Source organism: Gobius niger, assembly GCF_951799975.1.
Source record: "Gobius niger genome assembly, contig: SCAFFOLD_57, whole genome shotgun sequence".
Lineage (NCBI taxonomy): Eukaryota > Metazoa > Chordata > Actinopteri > Gobiiformes > Gobiidae > Gobius > Gobius niger.
The window spans coordinates 159,213-176,191 of record NW_027639070.1 but is presented as its reverse complement, the minus strand read 5'-3'; the positions used below and the strand labels follow the sequence as shown (position 1 = coordinate 176,191).

At 46.9% G+C, this 16,979-nt stretch overlaps 2 protein-coding genes across 2 annotated transcripts in view; one reads left to right on the top strand and one right to left on the bottom strand.

Moving 5' to 3' along the window:
* LOC306982943 (protein kinase C-binding protein NELL1-like) overlaps positions 1-16,979 on the top strand; it is a gene marked incomplete at both ends in the record, with an annotated part of 170,190 nt that overhangs the window by 47,192 nt on the left and 106,019 nt on the right. The window lies entirely within an intron of this gene.
* LOC306982941 (macrophage mannose receptor 1-like) lies at positions 6,002-13,176 on the bottom strand (the record flags this gene model as incomplete). The annotated part of the gene is made up of 7 exons (XM_079583386.1): positions 13,037-13,176; positions 12,501-12,710; positions 11,450-11,670; positions 11,303-11,356; positions 11,036-11,240; positions 10,262-10,472; positions 6,002-6,187 (listed from the first exon to the last, which is right to left on the bottom strand). Exons 1-7 carry the CDS (start codon positions 13,159-13,161, stop codon positions 6,002-6,004), a joined length of 1,212 nt encoding a protein of 403 aa, XP_079439512.1. The 5' UTR covers positions 13,162-13,176.

Genomic DNA, 16,979 nt, shown 5'->3' with positions numbered 1-16,979 from the left:
TGGTTAATAAGTAATGTTTCAGCTCTCATGTTCATTTTCTTTGGTTGTGCCTCCTTTGAATAAGTAATAATACCAGGAGTGGTTTGGCATCCGCGCAGTAAAGTGAAGATTACTGCGCAGTAAAGTGAAGATTACTGCGCAGTAAAGTGAAGATTACTGCGCAGTAAAGTGAAGATTACTGCTCAGTAAAGTGAAGATTACTGCGCAGTAAAGTGAAGATTACTGCGCAGTAAAGTGAAGATTACTGCTCAGTAAAGTGAAGATTACTGTGCAGTAAAGTGAAGATTACTGCGCAGTAAAGTGAAGATTACTGCTCAGTAAAGTGAAGATTACTGCGCAGTAAAGTGAAGATTACTGCTCAGTAAAGTGAAGATTACTGCGCAGTAAAGTGAAGATTACTGCGCAGTAAAGTGAAGATTACTGCGCAGTAAAGTGAAGATTACTGCTCAGTAAAGTGAAGATTACTGCGCAGTAAAGTGAAGATTACTGCGCAGTAAAGTGAAGATTACTGCACGGATTTCAAATTACTCCTGGTATTATTACGCCTCACAATATAGTTCCCCCTTTTATCCTCTTAGAAAATCCACATTGTTTAATTGTGTGTAATTATACTTTGTAGTGGAACACTTCACGTAACCATATTTAAATAGGGGAAACGTGGAAGAGCTTGGTAGCTTCTATCTTGACCTGTTTTGGAGCTATAGAGGAGAGAGGGAGAGGCTAAAAGCTAACGCCGTCTGCGCTGTGTTTACGTGACTGAAGATCAGACAGGTCCTAAAGAACTCGTCAAAGCTAAGGTAAGAATATATCTCAGTATGTAAGAACGGTGGCCTATTCCTTTAACCACTGCCTACAACACAGAAGAACCTCCATCACCTACAACCTACATCACCTACAACACAGGAGAATCTTTAACTGCAGAGACTAAATAGGGATCTCAGACCAGAAGGTTAGAAAAGAGAGAAACAAAGGAAAAGCTCCTGTCGGTCTCTCACCTGTCGGTCTCTCACCTGTCGCTCTCTCACCCGTCGCTCTCTCGCCTGTCGCTCTTCGGTCCAGAGTGAAGGAACAAAGTCGCTGCAGGTGAATATTGATTCACATGTAAAACTGCCTGAAGATGCAAAACAAACATGTTTGACTAAGAAATCAACCTTTCCCTGGAGGTCACGCAGGCTGAGCTCATCTTCAAGGATTTGGGCCTGAGTTTCTCTCTTTATTGGAACACAGTTTGTTTTTCCTCCTAACGTGTGTCGTAAACTCGATGCACTGAATCATACAGTGTTAGTATAGTAACGTTTGTTGGTTTTCCAGTATTTCCAGTATACGAAGCCGCCCACCCGCTCGTCCTCATTAATGAGGTCCTTATGCCAAACCATCTGACCTCACTGTCCAGAACTGCAGAATCTGGTGCTACTGACGACGACGTTCTGCTGATGATGAACCTTTAGCTTCTTTGAGGCTCCTGTTTTCAGGGCGACGATGAGGAGCAAACAGATTATCGGAAATTCAAATGTGGTTTGACGGACCAGAATTTATTTGACTAAGAAATCAGGACAAAGAAGCTTCTGAACTGATGTAAGAGTGAGGAGATCAGGAACGACCCTGACCTACCGAGGTCAACCCCTGTGGTCAAACATGTTTCTTACATTTAAGAAAACGGCTCAAACTAAAACTGTTCATTTTAATGTAGCACAGTTTAGACAGGTGAGACCCTTTATGTCTCTGTCTGCGGCCCCAATGTTTGTACACTCCATGATTCTGTCTCATGTAGAGTATTGTATAACCACATGGTCACAGCTGCTGGTACATCACTCAAACCAACAGAGTCTCTTTTTAAAAAAGCCATACAAATCTTGGACAAGAAACTGTTCTCCTTTCACCACTGCACTGTTTTAGAGAAGCTTCATTTACTCCATTTTGAACTTCATTCTTTTTAAATATGGTTGCCTTGTATATAAAGTACTGCATGGACTTGCTCCGCCTCCATCGCAGGATTTCATCAAACCAAAGTCTGTGAGTGGGATCACGGGCACCAGGGCATCAGCTGGAGGAGACTGTGAGGTTCCACACAGGAGAACCTCCTCTGGACAGACTGTGCTCTCTGTGAGGCTCCACACAGGAGAACCTCCTCTGGACAGACTGTGCTCTCTGTAAAAGGCACCACGTTTTGGAATAGTCTCCCTTTATCATCAGAGAGACTTTTAAAGGCCGTTTTAAACTGTGGCTAAAGGAAAACCAGCCTGTGACACTTGTAGTTGTTGCTGCATTTATTGTCGTCACATTTTGTTAATTGTAAATTGTGTCTGTGTTTCCTGCCTCGGGACGACAGATGGAAACTAGCCTCCCTGCTATAATCTGGCATATTTACAGAGCTCGTGTGCAGCTAAAGAACGATGATATTAAGAGATTTGACTTACAGCGTAATGGCGTCCGCTTCGCTCTGAGGCTTCGTCGGCCGCCGTGCGCTCACGCTGCTTTCACCCACTTGGGCCGTGGGAGCAGAGATACAGATGACGCGTCATACGGGCACTTTGGGCTGTTATGGCGGACGAAACTGGAGTCATGCGCCACTGAGCACCTCTATGTAAAGAGACAGGAGCTGGGACAGCAGGCCTCTTCCATGTATATATTTCTATGGTTTCCTCCTGGTTTGCATGGATCGTTTGCATCTGTGGCTGTTTCCTTCACTCGTGACTAAGGACAGATTCTAAAGGACGAATATTTACATCAAAGAGGAAAGTTTTCAATCAACCATGAAAATCTCCCTCCTCCTCCTCGTGAGTCAGTGGTATTGATAGTTCATCTGCGCAGCGCCACCTGCTGTTCTGGAGTCTGCTTCAATTGAGACAAAACACAGACAAATGGACACTTTTTTATAAAGGTAGTGGAACAGAAAGGGCCATATTTATCTTTTTCAACAACAACAAACCTCCTGAGGAAAGTACAGAGCTGCAAAAAGCTTCAGGTTTAGTTTATTTCAGTCAGAATCTTCACACAGACACGATGGACTACAAAACATGAACACACTGAAACAATGACTGAAAAGGGTTTTGGCTGAAGTGAAACACTTTTCTAAAGCCAAACCCTTAATAGCAACTTAGAGTAAACAGCAGTTTGACCGTCTGCAACAACATGATTATGTTTCTGTCACACATCAATCAATAATGTAAAGACAGAATATAGTGAACACAGGAGAGTTTATATGTGAGTTTGCGCTAGTGCCTTATAACTGCTCATTACATTAGATTTGAACATTTTTTGAAAGCGTTTAAGGATGTTGAGTTTTTGAAGGTGTCATTCAGAATATTCCAGATGTTTACTCCTCTGACTGAGACACATCTGGCTTTGGTGTTTTTTCTGATAGATGTGAGTTCCTCTGAGATTATAGCCAGTCTCTCTGGGTTTAAACCTTTCTTGTTTACATTCAGGAAGCTCTCGGTTATGAACCTTATACTTAACAATAACTGTGCCAAGATCAACTAAGTCGTGTAGTTTTAGTATTTTTAATTTAATGAACAAAGGACATTATAATCTGCTGACTATTCTGACCGCTGTTTTTGTAGGATAAAAATGGGTTGGATTGTACTTTTATAGTTATTCCCCCAGAGAACCACACCATAGTTTAGGTGTGGAAGGATGAGAGCAGTGTATGATAAATGGAGTGATTTTTGATTTACCACTGCTTTGATTTTAGACAATATGCCAATTATTTTTGATACTTTTGATTTGACATAATTTACCTGCACTTTCATCAACATGTGCTCCCTTTGTATGACCCGCCCTCTCAACTTCCACTTGGTTGATTTTTAGTGTTGTTGGATTTTCAACTCTCTTATTACCGAATATAATATATTTTGTTTTACACCATGGTCTGGGTGAATACTGGATTCTGATTGGCTGGTGCATTATTTTGGTATAACCGCACACGTAGTCCGGTAGTTAAATCACTGGGATATCACTCCGCTGTGGCGTCGCCATAGCAACGCCTGACACAGCTGAACCAGATAAAGGCGTAATTAGTGACTGACAGGAACGTATGAGATGGATTTAGTGTTTGCTAAATGTTTGTAGAGGAGAGTGAGCAGCTAGGTTAGCTACTGTTAATAACATATGAGCTTTACATTTCTATTGGAAACGGTTAAGGCTATTCATCATTTTCAGGCGTACATAAAATGATCCTGCATTGAAGCATCTTTGTCTGGATTAGTAAAGTCAAACATAAAAGTTTGAGTTGGGGGGGCCCAGGTGTGAGCGACTCCACCGCAGCTGTTTCCATAAACAGTTGAGCTGGTTGAGCTAGCTAGCTTTAGCTTCAGGTTAAACCTTGTAAAAGGTAAATAACTGGTGCCCACGAGTGCCGCATATCGGTGTTTCCTTCCAGGGAAAGTGTTTCCGGGTTAGTCCTGTTGTGTTGTGATTCTGTGCTGATGTTGTGTCGTTGAGCCTGACTGAGATCCTCGTAATAGCTGCGGAGAATGACTCGCTCTGAGACCAGCCTTCAGTGACCGGCTAATAACCCACAGGAAATAGTCCCGTAGTCTGGCAGATTTAGTGAGTTTAGTAAATGAAACAAATACTTATTATAAATGTTAGGTTTGTGGGACCCTGGTATAAGCGGATTAAACAACGAGGAGCCGCGTTAGACGTTATAATGCACTTCGCAGAGTCAAGAACACCACTCCACTGCGCGTCGTGGTGTTCTTGACTCTGCGTCGTGCATTATAACCGTCGAATGCGGCTCCGAGTTGTTTAATCCTTGCTTATTCACATTCATTGATAATTTAGTATAGCCAAACCATCTTTTTAGTCATTCTAATTAGTTTCATTGTTTTTATTGTGTGTGTTTTTGGTGATGCTGTGAGACACACATGGGGCCAGATCTTGTGGCGGCGCACGGGGCGGCGCAGGCTCATGGCGGCGCTATATGTGCCATTGGCCTCCGCCACCTGTGAGGGGGCGTCACAAGAGGAGGCGACTGCACTGATGGAAACACGGCTGACATTCACTTCCTGGTTTACATTGCGCTGTCTTGCGTTCTTTCTTAAGCCTTAGGCTCTCACAGGTCAAACTAAAAACTTTATTTACCCCATCGTGAGCTAAACCATCGTGAGCTAAACCATCGTGAGCTAAACCATCGTGAGCTAAACCATCGTGAGCTAAACCATCGTGAGCTAAACCATCGTGAGCTAAACCATGGTGAGCTAAACCATCGTGAGCTAAACCATCGTGAGCTAAACCATCGTGAGCTAAACCATCGTGAGCTAAACCATCGTGAGCTAAACCATCGTGAGCTAAACCATCGTGAGCTAAACCATGTTCACGTCTCCAGAGATAAAGAGCTACAGCGTCCGCTGTGGCGCGGATCGGCCGCGCTCGGCGTGAACGCGAAGCAAAACAAAAGCACATGTTCACCCTCCACTCCCACAAAACCACTCTCCTGGACGCGGAGTCGATCTGGTTGGAGGAAAATGTGTGTCTCCACCCACTTAAATGAGCCAAGTCTGGAGTGGAAGATCACAAAGTGCTGCTACTGAGGCAACATGTCACGCTATCGTCTCGTTTTAATGCACAAGATCGGGCCCAAAGTCTGAAATGTGCTGTAGAAACACATTTGCCTTTCCTTATAAGAACAAAAGCGGAGGCAGAACGCCCCCTTGTGGCGAACCAGTGGATTTAGTTACAACCTCAAATGACCACGTTCTCTGTGAAACTCTTTGTGATTTCAGAACAAATGTAAAGTTAGTTCATAAATCCAGACAGAGACACTCACACAGTTCTTTATTTAGTTACAACATAGAGTCAACTTTTATCTGCAAACGACATTTAGACATTTTCCACATGAAGAGAAGAAGAAATAATGTTACGGCTGAAAAAACCCTGACCCTGAATCACAACTGACCCGTTATTTATGTTCTACAGTGTGTTCATGGTTTAGTCCTAAAGAGTCTGTGAGGGGGAGGAAAGCCTCAAAGACCTGCAGACCATCCTCTGGCTGTGGTCTTCAGCGTCTGTGGCACAGCACGTTGAGCTCCTGGCTGCAGTCGGCTGGTTCTATGGAGCTGGTGTTGAGGACCAGAGCTCCACAGCGGAGTCTGGCCTCAGGACACGGATCGAGCGACGGCAGAGAGACCACAGATCCATCAGACCAGAACCAGGAGCCGGCCAGGAACCTCAGACCCAGCCACACCTGAGGAGGAACATGTGTGAGACTGAGGAGGAACATGTGTGAGACTGAGGAGGAACATGTGTGAGACTGAGGAGGAACATGTGTAAGACTGAGGAGGAACATGTGTGAGACTGAGGAGAAACATGTTTGAGACTGAGGGGGAACATGTGTGACACTGAGGGGGAACATGTGTGAGACTGAGGAGGAACATGTGAGACTGAGGAGGAACATGTGTGAGACTGAGGGGGAACATGTGAGAGACTGAGGAGGAACATGTGTGAGACTGAGGAGGAACATGTGTGAGACTGAGGAGGAACATGTGTGAGACTGAGGAGGAACATGTGTGAGACTGAGGAGGAACATGTGTGAGACTGAGGAGGAACATGTGAGACTGAGGAGGAACATGTGAGAGACTGAGGAGGAACATGTGAGAGACTGAGGAGGAACATGTGTGAGACTGAGGAGGAACATGTGAGACTGAGGAGGAACATGTGAGAGACTGAGGAGGAACATGTGAGAGACTGAGGAGGAACATGTGTGAGACTGAGGAGGAACATGTGAGACTGAGGAGGAACATGTGTGAGACTGAGGAGGAACATGTGTGAGACTGAGGAGGAACATGTGTAAGACTGAGGAGGAACATGTGTGAGACTGAGGAGAAACATGTTTGAGACTGAGGGGGAACATGTGTGACACTGAGGGGGAACATGTGTGAGACTGAGGAGGAACATGTGAGACTGAGGAGGAACATGTGTGAGACTGAGGGGGAACATGTGAGAGACTGAGGAGGAACATGTGTGAGACTGAGGAGGAACATGTGTGAGACTGAGGAGGAACATGTGTAAGACTGAGGAGGAACATGTGTGAGACTGAGGAGGAACATGTGAGACTGAGGAGGAACATGTGAGAGACTGAGGAGGAACATGTGAGAGACTGAGGAGGAACATGTGTGAGACTGAGGAGGAACATGTGAGACTGAGGAGGAACATGTGTGAGACTGAGGAGGAACATGTGTGAGACTGAGGAGGAACATGTGTAAGACTGAGGAGGAACATGTGTGAGACTGAGGAGAAACATGTTTGAGACTGAGGGGGAACATGTGTGACACTGAGGGGGAACATGTGTGAGACTGAGGAGGAACATGTGAGACTGAGGAGGAACATGTGTGAGACTGAGGTGGAACATGTGAGAGACTGAGGAGGAACATGTGTGAGACTGAGGAGGAACATGTGTGAGACTGAGGAGGAACATGTGTAAGACTGAGGAGGAACATGTGTGAGACTGAGGAGGAACATGTGTGAGACTGAGGAGAAACATGTTTGAGACTGAGGAGGAACATGTGTGAGACTGAGGAGGAACATGTGTGAGACTGAGGGGGAAAATGTGTGAGACTGAGGAGGAACATGTGTGAGACTGAGGGGGAACATGTGTGAGACTGAGGAGGAACATGTGTGAGACTGAGGAGGAACATGTGTGAGACTGAGGAGGAACATGTGTGACTGAGGAGGAACATGTGAGACTGAGGAGGAACATGTGTGAGACTGAGGAGGAACATGTGTGAGACTGAGGAGGAACATGTGAGAGACTGAGGAGGAACATGTGAGACTGAGGAGGAACATGTGTGAGACTGAGGAGGAACATGTGTGAGACTGAGGAGGAACATGTGAGAGACTGAGGAGGAACATGTGTGAGACTGAGGAGGAACATGTGTGAGACTGAGGAGGAACATGTGAGACTGAGGAGGAACATGTGAGAGACTGAGGAGGAACATGTGTGAGACTGAGGAGGAACATGTGAGACTGAGAGGGAACATGTGTGAGACTGAGGAGGAACATGTGTGAGACTGAGGAGGAACATGTGTGAGACTGAGGGGGAACATGTGTGAGACTGAGGAGGAACATGTGTGAGACTGAGGAGGAACATGTGTGAGACTGAGGAGGAACATGTGTGAGACTGAGGAACATGTGAGACTGAGGAGGAACATGTGAGAGACTGAGGAGGAACATGTGTGTGACTGAGGAGGAACATGTGAGACTGAGGAGGAACATGTGTGAGACTGAGGAGGAACATGTGTGAGACTGAGGAGGAACATGTGTGAGACTGAGGAGGAACATGTGTGACTGAGGAGGAACATGTGAGACTGAGGAGGAACATGTGTGAGACTGAGGAGGAACATGTGTGAGACTGAGGAGGAACATGTGAGAGACTGAGGAGGAACATGTGAGACTGAGGAGGAACATGTGTGAGACTGAGGAGGAACATGTGTGAGACTGAGGAGGAACATGTGAGAGACTGAGGAGGAACATGTGTGAGACTGAGGAGGAACATGTGTGAGACTGAGGAGGAACATGTGAGACTGAGGAGGAACATGTGAGAGACTGAGGAGGAACATGTGTGAGACTGAGGAGGAACATGTGAGACTGAGAGGGAACATGTGTGAGACTGAGGAGGAACATGTGTGAGACTGAGGAGGAACATGTGTGAGACTGAGGAGGAACATGTGTGAGACTGAGGAGGAACATGTGTGAGACTGAGGAGGAACATGTGTGAGACTGAGGAGGAACATGTGAGAGACTGAGGAGGAACATGTGTGAGACTGAGGAGGAACATGTGTGAGACTGAGAGGGAACATGTGTGAGACTGAGGAGGAACATGTGTGAGACTGAGGAGGAACATGTGTGAGACTGAGAGGGAACATGTGTGAGACTGAGGAGGAACATGTGTGAGACTGAGAGGGAACATGTGTGAGACTGAGGAGGAACATGTGTGAGACTGAGGAGGAACATGTGTGAGACTGAGGAGGAACATGTGTGAGACTGAGGAACATGTGAGAGACTGAGGAGGAACATGTGTGAGACTGAGGAGGAACATGTGAGAGACTGAGGAGGAACATGTGTGAGACTGAGGAGGAACATGTGAGAGACTGAGGAGGAACATGTGTGAGACTGAGGGGGAACATGTGTGAGACTGAGGAACATGTGAGAGACTGAGGAGGAACATGTGTGAGACTGAGGAGGAACATGTGAGAGACTGAGGAGGAACATGTGTGAGACTGAGGGGGAACATGTGTGAGACTGAGGAGGAACATGTGAGAGACTGAGGAGGAACATGTGTGAGACTGAGGAGGAACATGTGTGAGACTGAGGAGGAACATGTGTGAGACTGAGGAGGAACATGTGAGAGACTGAGGAGGAACATGTGTGAGACTGAGGAGGAACATGTGAGAGACTGAGGAGGAACATGTGTGAGACTGAGGGGGAACATGTGTGAGACTGAGGAACATGTGAGAGACTGAGGAGGAACATGTGTGAGACTGAGGAGGAACATGTGAGAGACTGAGGAGGAACATGTGTGAGACTGAGGGGGAACATGTGTGAGACTGAGGAGGAACATGTGTGAGACTGAGGAGGAACATGTGTGAGACTGAGGGGGAACATGTGTGAGACTGAGGAGGAACATGTGTGAGACTGAGGAGGAACATGTGTGAGACTGAGGGGGAACATGTGTGAGACTGAGGAGGAACATGTGTGAGACTGAGGAGGAACATGTGTGAGACTGAGGAACATGTGTGAGACTGAGGAGGAACATGTGTGTGACTGAGGAGGAACATGTGTGTGACTGAGGAGGAACATGTGTGAGACTGAGGAGGAACATGTGAGAGACTGAGGAGGAACATGTGTGTGACTGAGGAGGAACATGTGAGACTGAGGAGGAACATGTGTGAGACTGAGGAGGAACATGTGTGAGACTGAGGAGGAACATGTGTGAGACTGAGGAGGAACATGTGTGAGACTGAGGAGGAACATGTGTGAGACTGAGGAGGAACATGTGTGAGACTGAGGGGGAACATGTGTGAGACTGAGGAGGAACATGTGAGACTGAGGAGGAACATGTGAGACTGAGGAGGAACATGTGTGAGACTGAGGAGGAACATGTGTGAGACTGAGGGGGAACATGTGTGAGACTGAGGAGGAACATGTGTGAGACTGAGGAGGAACATGTGTGAGACTGAGGAGGAACATGTGTGAGACTGAGGGGGAATATGTGAGACTGAGGAGGAACATGTGTGAGACTGAGGAGGAACATGTGTGAGACTGAGGGGGAACATGTGAGACTGAGGAGGAACATGTGTGAGACTGAGGAGGAACATGTGTGAGACTGAGGAGGAACATGTGTGAGACTGAGGAGGAACATGTGTGAGACTGAGAGCAGAGGGAGGACCTTGCTGCTGGTGGCTCCTGTGGTGTGCTTCAGGATGTTCTGCAGGTCGCTCTCCTCCACACTGAGCAGACTGAAGTTCCCGACACTTCACAGAGACAGACACAGGGTTAGAAGAACAAACGGAACTAAACAATAAAGTGTAAAGACAGACTTTGCTTCATCAGCTTTGGATGAAGCATCACCTCTGTCAGACTGATACAGGAGAAGTGCATTTTACCAGTAGATGTTCCTGCAGACCTCCATGCTCAGACCTCTGTGTCAGTGTGAGGTTTTGTACCTGGACATGTTCCTGCAGACCTCCAGGCTCAGACCTCTGTGTCAGTGTGAGGGCTTGTACCTGGACATGTTCCTGCAGACCTCCAGGCTCAGACCTCTGTGTCAGTGTGAGGGCTTGTACCTGGACATGTTCCTGCAGACCTCCAGGCCCTGCTCCAGCTCAGACCTCTGTGTCAGTGTGAGGGTTTGTACCTGGACATGTTCCTGCAGACCTCCAGGCTCAGACCTCTGTGTCAGTGTGAGGGCTTGTACCTGGACATGTTCCTGCAGACCTCCAGGCTCAGACCTCTGTGTCAGTGTGAGGGTTTGTACCTGGACATGTTCCTGCAGACCTCCAGGCTCAGACCTCTGTGTCAGTGTGAGGGCTTGTACCTGGACATGTTCCTGCAGACCTCCAGGCCTTGCTCCCAGCTCAGCAGCTCCTGCACGAGGAGGACTCTCGTCTTGCTCCGGCGGCAGACGAACGGAAAGGCCTCGGAGCAGCTGTGCCTCCACATGTAGTACTTGTTATTAGACCGGACGGCCGCACAAGAACCAGAACCAGAGGCAGGAACAGGACCGGCACCAGGAGCAGAACCTGGAAGAACCACACGTGAGAACGGACAGCCTCCCTCTCCCCAGACGCCTCGTCCTCCTCACCTGTCCAGGTCCTGTGGTCAGACTGTGCTCCGTCGCTCCAGCTCCAGGCGGCTCCTGAAACACAGCAGGTCCATGTGAGGAGGAGGATGTCAGACATATGAGCTTCACTCTGGCTGATGTTCCTCTGGTGGAGAGTGAGGTGCTCACCGTCATGGTGCAGGCCGATCCAAACCGGGAAGGTTTTCCAAACCCAAACTGCGCTTTCCACGTCAAAAGTCTCCGAATGGAAGGTCATGAAGCGCAGACTCAGGCTCCTGCAGTGCTCCATGGCTTCAGCCCAGGGTTTGGCCTCAAGCTCAAAGTGGGGCAGGCCTGTGGAGTCCTCACAGAAGAAGAAGTGCTTCTGGTGGCAGGCGTCGGCGTAGGCTCTGGGGGACAGAGGGTTTATGTGTTTCATGAGTCTCATTAAGCAGGATCTGGGCACGTTCAGGTGCAGCTGATCCACAGACCCTGATCTGACCGGGACGTGACAGCCACATGTTTATTAGATACACATCTGGAAACGCCTCTTTGCCTCTCCAGATGTGCGTCTCATGAAGCTGAGATGTGTTTGAGCGCCCTGATGTGTAACAGCAGTTTAACCTCTTACCAAATGCATCCTGTCCTTGAATTTTTGTTGAATTTTTGTTGAATTTTTGTTGAATTTTTGTTGAATTTTTGTTGAATTTTTGTCACATTTATGTCACATTTTTGTCACATTTTTGTTGAGAAGAAGCTTTTTGATTAGGGTAAAGCCAAACTGGTGAAAATGGGATCCGTTCAGGTGGGAGTTAAGAGGCTAAGAAGTTCATCTGCAGCTCAATGTTCAAAAACTAAAACATAGTCTATACACACAATGTTAAAATGTCTGCCGTGCAGCCGTGCCCTAACTGGACACACATCTGTCCCTAAAGGGCTTAAGTTTAGGAGCTGCTGCAGAGGTTTGGATCCTGGGCCAGAGTCAAAGGATCTAAATGCAAATAAAGGATGTGAGGCTCTGAGATTTCACCAAATATAAGATCATTTCATACATTTCTCTGTGGACTCGGCCTCGGCTACAGTTTAAAGAGTGAACGAGGAGCTGCTGAGATGATGGAGCTGCTGAGATGCTGCTGTAAAGAATAAAAGTTGCTGATGAAACATTGTTCTGTCCATCTCCTGACAAACAGAAGACTCTGAGGAGACACTGTGGACGCTCTGATGGAGCAGCCTCACGTACTTGGTTTCAGAGTGAACCATCTTCCCACACTCCTGTCCGCTGTGAGGCTGACCCTTAGCAAACACGTCTCCGGCGTCTCTCTCCTGGAGTCCGTCTGTCCAGCGCCAGCCTGAGCTGGTGCTCCTCAGCCCGAGCCAGGCCTGGAAGCTGGTTATCTCCACCGGTCCCAGGTCGGCCTGGCTCTGCAGCGTGATCAGGTCTGCGTTATGTCTGAAACAGCAGAAACATCACCATCCTCATCAGTCCTTCACCAAAGACATGAGAGAGTCACATGACACCTGCCAGCTTCTGCATATTCTAATGTCAAAGCTGACTGACAGGAGCCTTTAATAAACCAGTGTGATGCTGCATTTGAAAGCCAAGACCTTCTCATTTCTAAAGCTATGTGTGAGATCTGTTTGAGTGAATCACGACGTATCACATTTGCCGTAACCTTAACCGTAACTCCCAGATCTGGTACAGGTGAAACCACCATCTGTTCCACACGGCTCTGATCAGACCAAGCAGCGGCTCCTCCTCAGAAGAACGGTCCGTACCTCCTGCAGAAGTCCCGCGCCTTGTGCCACGTCCGGGGCCTGGACTCGTACCACAGATCCTCCTCCGTCTCCGACGACAGCACCGGAGCCGAGCACAGCCAGAGGAACCACAGGAGAACCTCCATCACCTACAACACAGGAGAACCATCACCTACAACACAGGAGAACCATCACCTACAACACAAGAGAACCTCCATCACCTACAACACAGGAGAACCATCACCTACAACACAGGAGAACCTCCATCACCTACAACACAGAAGAACCATCACCTACAACACAGGAGAACCTCCATCACCTACAACACAGGAGAACCATCACCTACAACACAGGAGAACCATCACCTACAACACAGGAGAACCTCTAGAAAAAGAAATGGGACAAAAAATGAGGTGAAAATTGGGGGAAAAGGGAAAATCCATCCATTTATTGTCTTGAACTTGTCCGGGCAGCTGCTGGAGTTTCCTTCATCACAGGGAAAATATTAGTGATTAAAAATGACCAGAATTTTAGTGAGAAAATTGGGAAACGAGACAAAATTGGGCCAAAGGGAGAAACTGTGGCAAACCATAAGGAGAAAGTGTGTGCTAATATTTTGGAGAACATTGGGACAAAAAAGAGAGAAAATAGAGGAAATATTAAAATACAAAATGAGCAAAAATGAGGAAAACATTTGGTGCAAAAATAAGAAAATAAATGTGGAGGGAAAATGTGGACCCCTCCTGGAGCCGCCGCCTTAACGTGGTGGAGGGGTTTGAGCACCCGAATGACCCTGGAGCTCTGTAGGGTCTCCCATGACAAACTGGTCCTGGGTGACGGGTCAGACAAAGAGCAGTTCAGAAGCTCCTTATGAGAGACCAACAGGCCCGGTTAGAACCATGAGGCCGACCTTCTGTGGACCCACCACCTGCAGGGGGAGCTATAGGGCCTGGTGCAGTGTGATTTGGGCTCCAACAGCCCCCACGACCCAGAAACGGACAAGTGGAAGAAAATGGATGGATGGGAAAATGTGGAAATAAGGAAATGTTAGTAATAAAGAATGATTTTATATTTGAGCTGAAATAAGTCACCTCCTTTAATCCTGGACCAACAGCATCAAAACCTGGATCTAAAGATAAAAGATCTGCTCCGGGTCTGTGGATCTGCTCCGGGTCTGTGGATCTGCTCCTGTCTGTGGATCTGCACCTGTCTGTGGATCTGCTCCGGGTCTGTGGATCTGCTCCAGTCTGTGGATCTGCTCCTGTCTGTGGATCTGCTCCAGTCTGTGGATCTGCTCCTGTCTGTGGATCTGCTCCTGTCTGTGGATCTGCTCCAGTCTGTGGATCTGCTCCTGTCTGTGGATCTGCTCCTGTCTGTGGATCTGCTCCGGTCTGTGGATCCGTCACTCACCCTCTGCTCTTCAGTCCAGAGTGAAGAATCGAAGGCGCCGCAGGTGAATAAGGATGACGGCAAATGCAAAACCTCATCAGACACATTTGGCTAACATTTCCATGGAGAAGGACACGCTGGAGAAGGACACACTGGAGAAGGACACGCTGGAGAAGGACACGCTGGAGAAGGACACACTGGAGAAGGACACGCTGGAGAAGGACACGCTGGAGAAGGACACGCTGGAGAAGGACACGCTGGAGAAGGACACGCTGGAGAAGGACACACTGGAGTAGCCTCTAATTCAGACGTGGATGAGCTTGTTCTGAACCTAAATGTGTCCACTCTAAACTCGCGGCCTTTAGCATGAACCGCGCCAGAGTTTGATCCAGATGCCCTTTCTTTGCTCTGTCATAAAGAGGGAGGAGCCAGTGCCTCAGACTGATGGTGACTTCATTTCTAACAGGAGTTTTCCTCATCCTGATCTGAGGAGCGAGAGGAGAAGCGTCTGCGCCTCATCATCGCCTCCTCCTCTGCTCCTCACTTTGTTTCTGTCTCAGGCAGAGATTGTCCTGTGTGTAAATGATCTTCGCTTTATTGAGAGCTGAAACCAGCACATTTACCTTTGTAGCTACCAGTGGTTTGACAGTGAGGGCGACAGAGGGGGCGGGGCCAGTGAGGGCGACACAGAGGGGGCGGGGCCAGTGAGGGCGACGCAGAGGGGGCGGGGCCAGAGCGCAGAGGGGGCGGGGCCAGTGAGGGCGACGCAGAAGGGGCGGGGCCAGAGCGCAGTGTCCAAACCAGAGTCTGATGTTCAGAATGAGCCAAAGCAAAAACCCTCAGCTTTACCCGTTTTATTGTTTATTTAGGACAAGACATTCTTATTGCCTCTCACTCCCACCTGAACGGATCCCATTGTCTCCAGTTTGGCTTTACCCTAATCAAAAAGCTTCTTGGGGAAAAGCACCAAAACAGCCACAAAAAATGAGAAGAAAACAAGGATGTAAACGCGACAAAGATGTGACGAAAACTAAAAAAAAGGAAAAAAAAATCAACAAAAATGTGACAAAAATGTGACAAAAATGTGACAAAAATTCAACAAAAATGTGACAAAAATGTGAAAAATGTAAAACCTGCTTCACAGCAATAATGGATGAAATAGATGTTAAATAGATATTTTATTTTGTGATATTCATCATGTCAAAGTAGGGGGTTTGTGACTCGTGCACGGCTGCACCCACTGCCCTGGGGCAGACTGATGGAAGCGAGGCCAGTTTGCACCATCTGTCGTGCAACAAAAAGCATTTTTTGAAAACAGCTCAAGGATGAGACAAAAGTGTTTTTGATCACTTAGTTGACCCCCAGACCCCCCGGCTTAAAGAATGATCCAGACCTCACTGTTTTTTACATCCTGGCTACGGCCCTGAAGGACACCCTGGAGAAGGACTAAACCAGGAGGAGACGGAGGAACTGCTCCAACTGAATATTCAAAGTTCCTGCCGAGACGAACATTTGACTAAGAAACAACCACTGCCCTCAGACGTCCTGTGGACCCGGGCTAGTCCCAGTTAAGTCCAGTTTAGTCCTGGTTCAGTCCATGTTTAATCCCGTGGAAGGACTTGGTTTAGTCCTGTTTTGCATCACAGTCCACTCGTCCCAAACTTGCGTGTGTGCTTTAGGGAAACCAGAGGGAAATCAAGGTCTACAGCAGGGGGAGGCCAGTTTTCCTGGTGGAGGCCGATTGTTTTTCACTTGAAATGACACAAAATAATCTGAATTAAGAGAATAACTATTACTACAGGTTTTATCTCATCTATGACCAGAGCAAATCAACTCAAACCTTAGATTTAATCTGTTCATTCAAGCAGATTTGTCATGTCTTCCTTAACATTTGAACTCCCGCCTGAACCGAGAGCATTTTCTCCAGTTCAGCTTTACCCAAATCCTGTAGGCCAGTGTAACACCTCCTTTGAAAGCTAAGATCTACAAAACTCATCTAAATGGATCTTTTTCCTCACGTCATCAGATTTTTTGGGGGGGTATTCAACTCATTTTTGTAACTTTTTTTTGGTCATTTTTTGTCACATTTTTGTCACATTTTTGTCAATTTTTTTGTCAATTTTTTTGTCAATTTTTTTGTCACATTTTTGTCATTTTTTTTGTCATTTTTTGTCATTTTTTTGTCGTTTTTTGTCATTTTTTTGTCATTTTTTGTCATTTTTTTGTCGTTTTTTGACATTTTTTTGTCATTTTTTGTCATTTTTTTTGTCGTTTTTTGTCACATTTTTGTCACATTTTTGTCACATTTTTGTCATTTTTTTGTCATTTTTTTGTCATTTTCTTGTCATTTTCTTTGTCATTTTTTGCCTTTTTTGGTCATTTTTTGGTCAATTTTTCGTCACTTTTTTGTCACATCTTCATCATTGTTTTCGTCTCAGTTCTGTTGCCTTTTTCACTGCTTTTTTCCAGAAGCTTTTGGATTGGGGTAAAGCCAAACTGGAGAAAATGTGCTCGGTTCAGGTGGGAGTTAAGGGGTTAAAACAACTCTTCTTTTTCCAGTGCCCTTCCCTCAAAT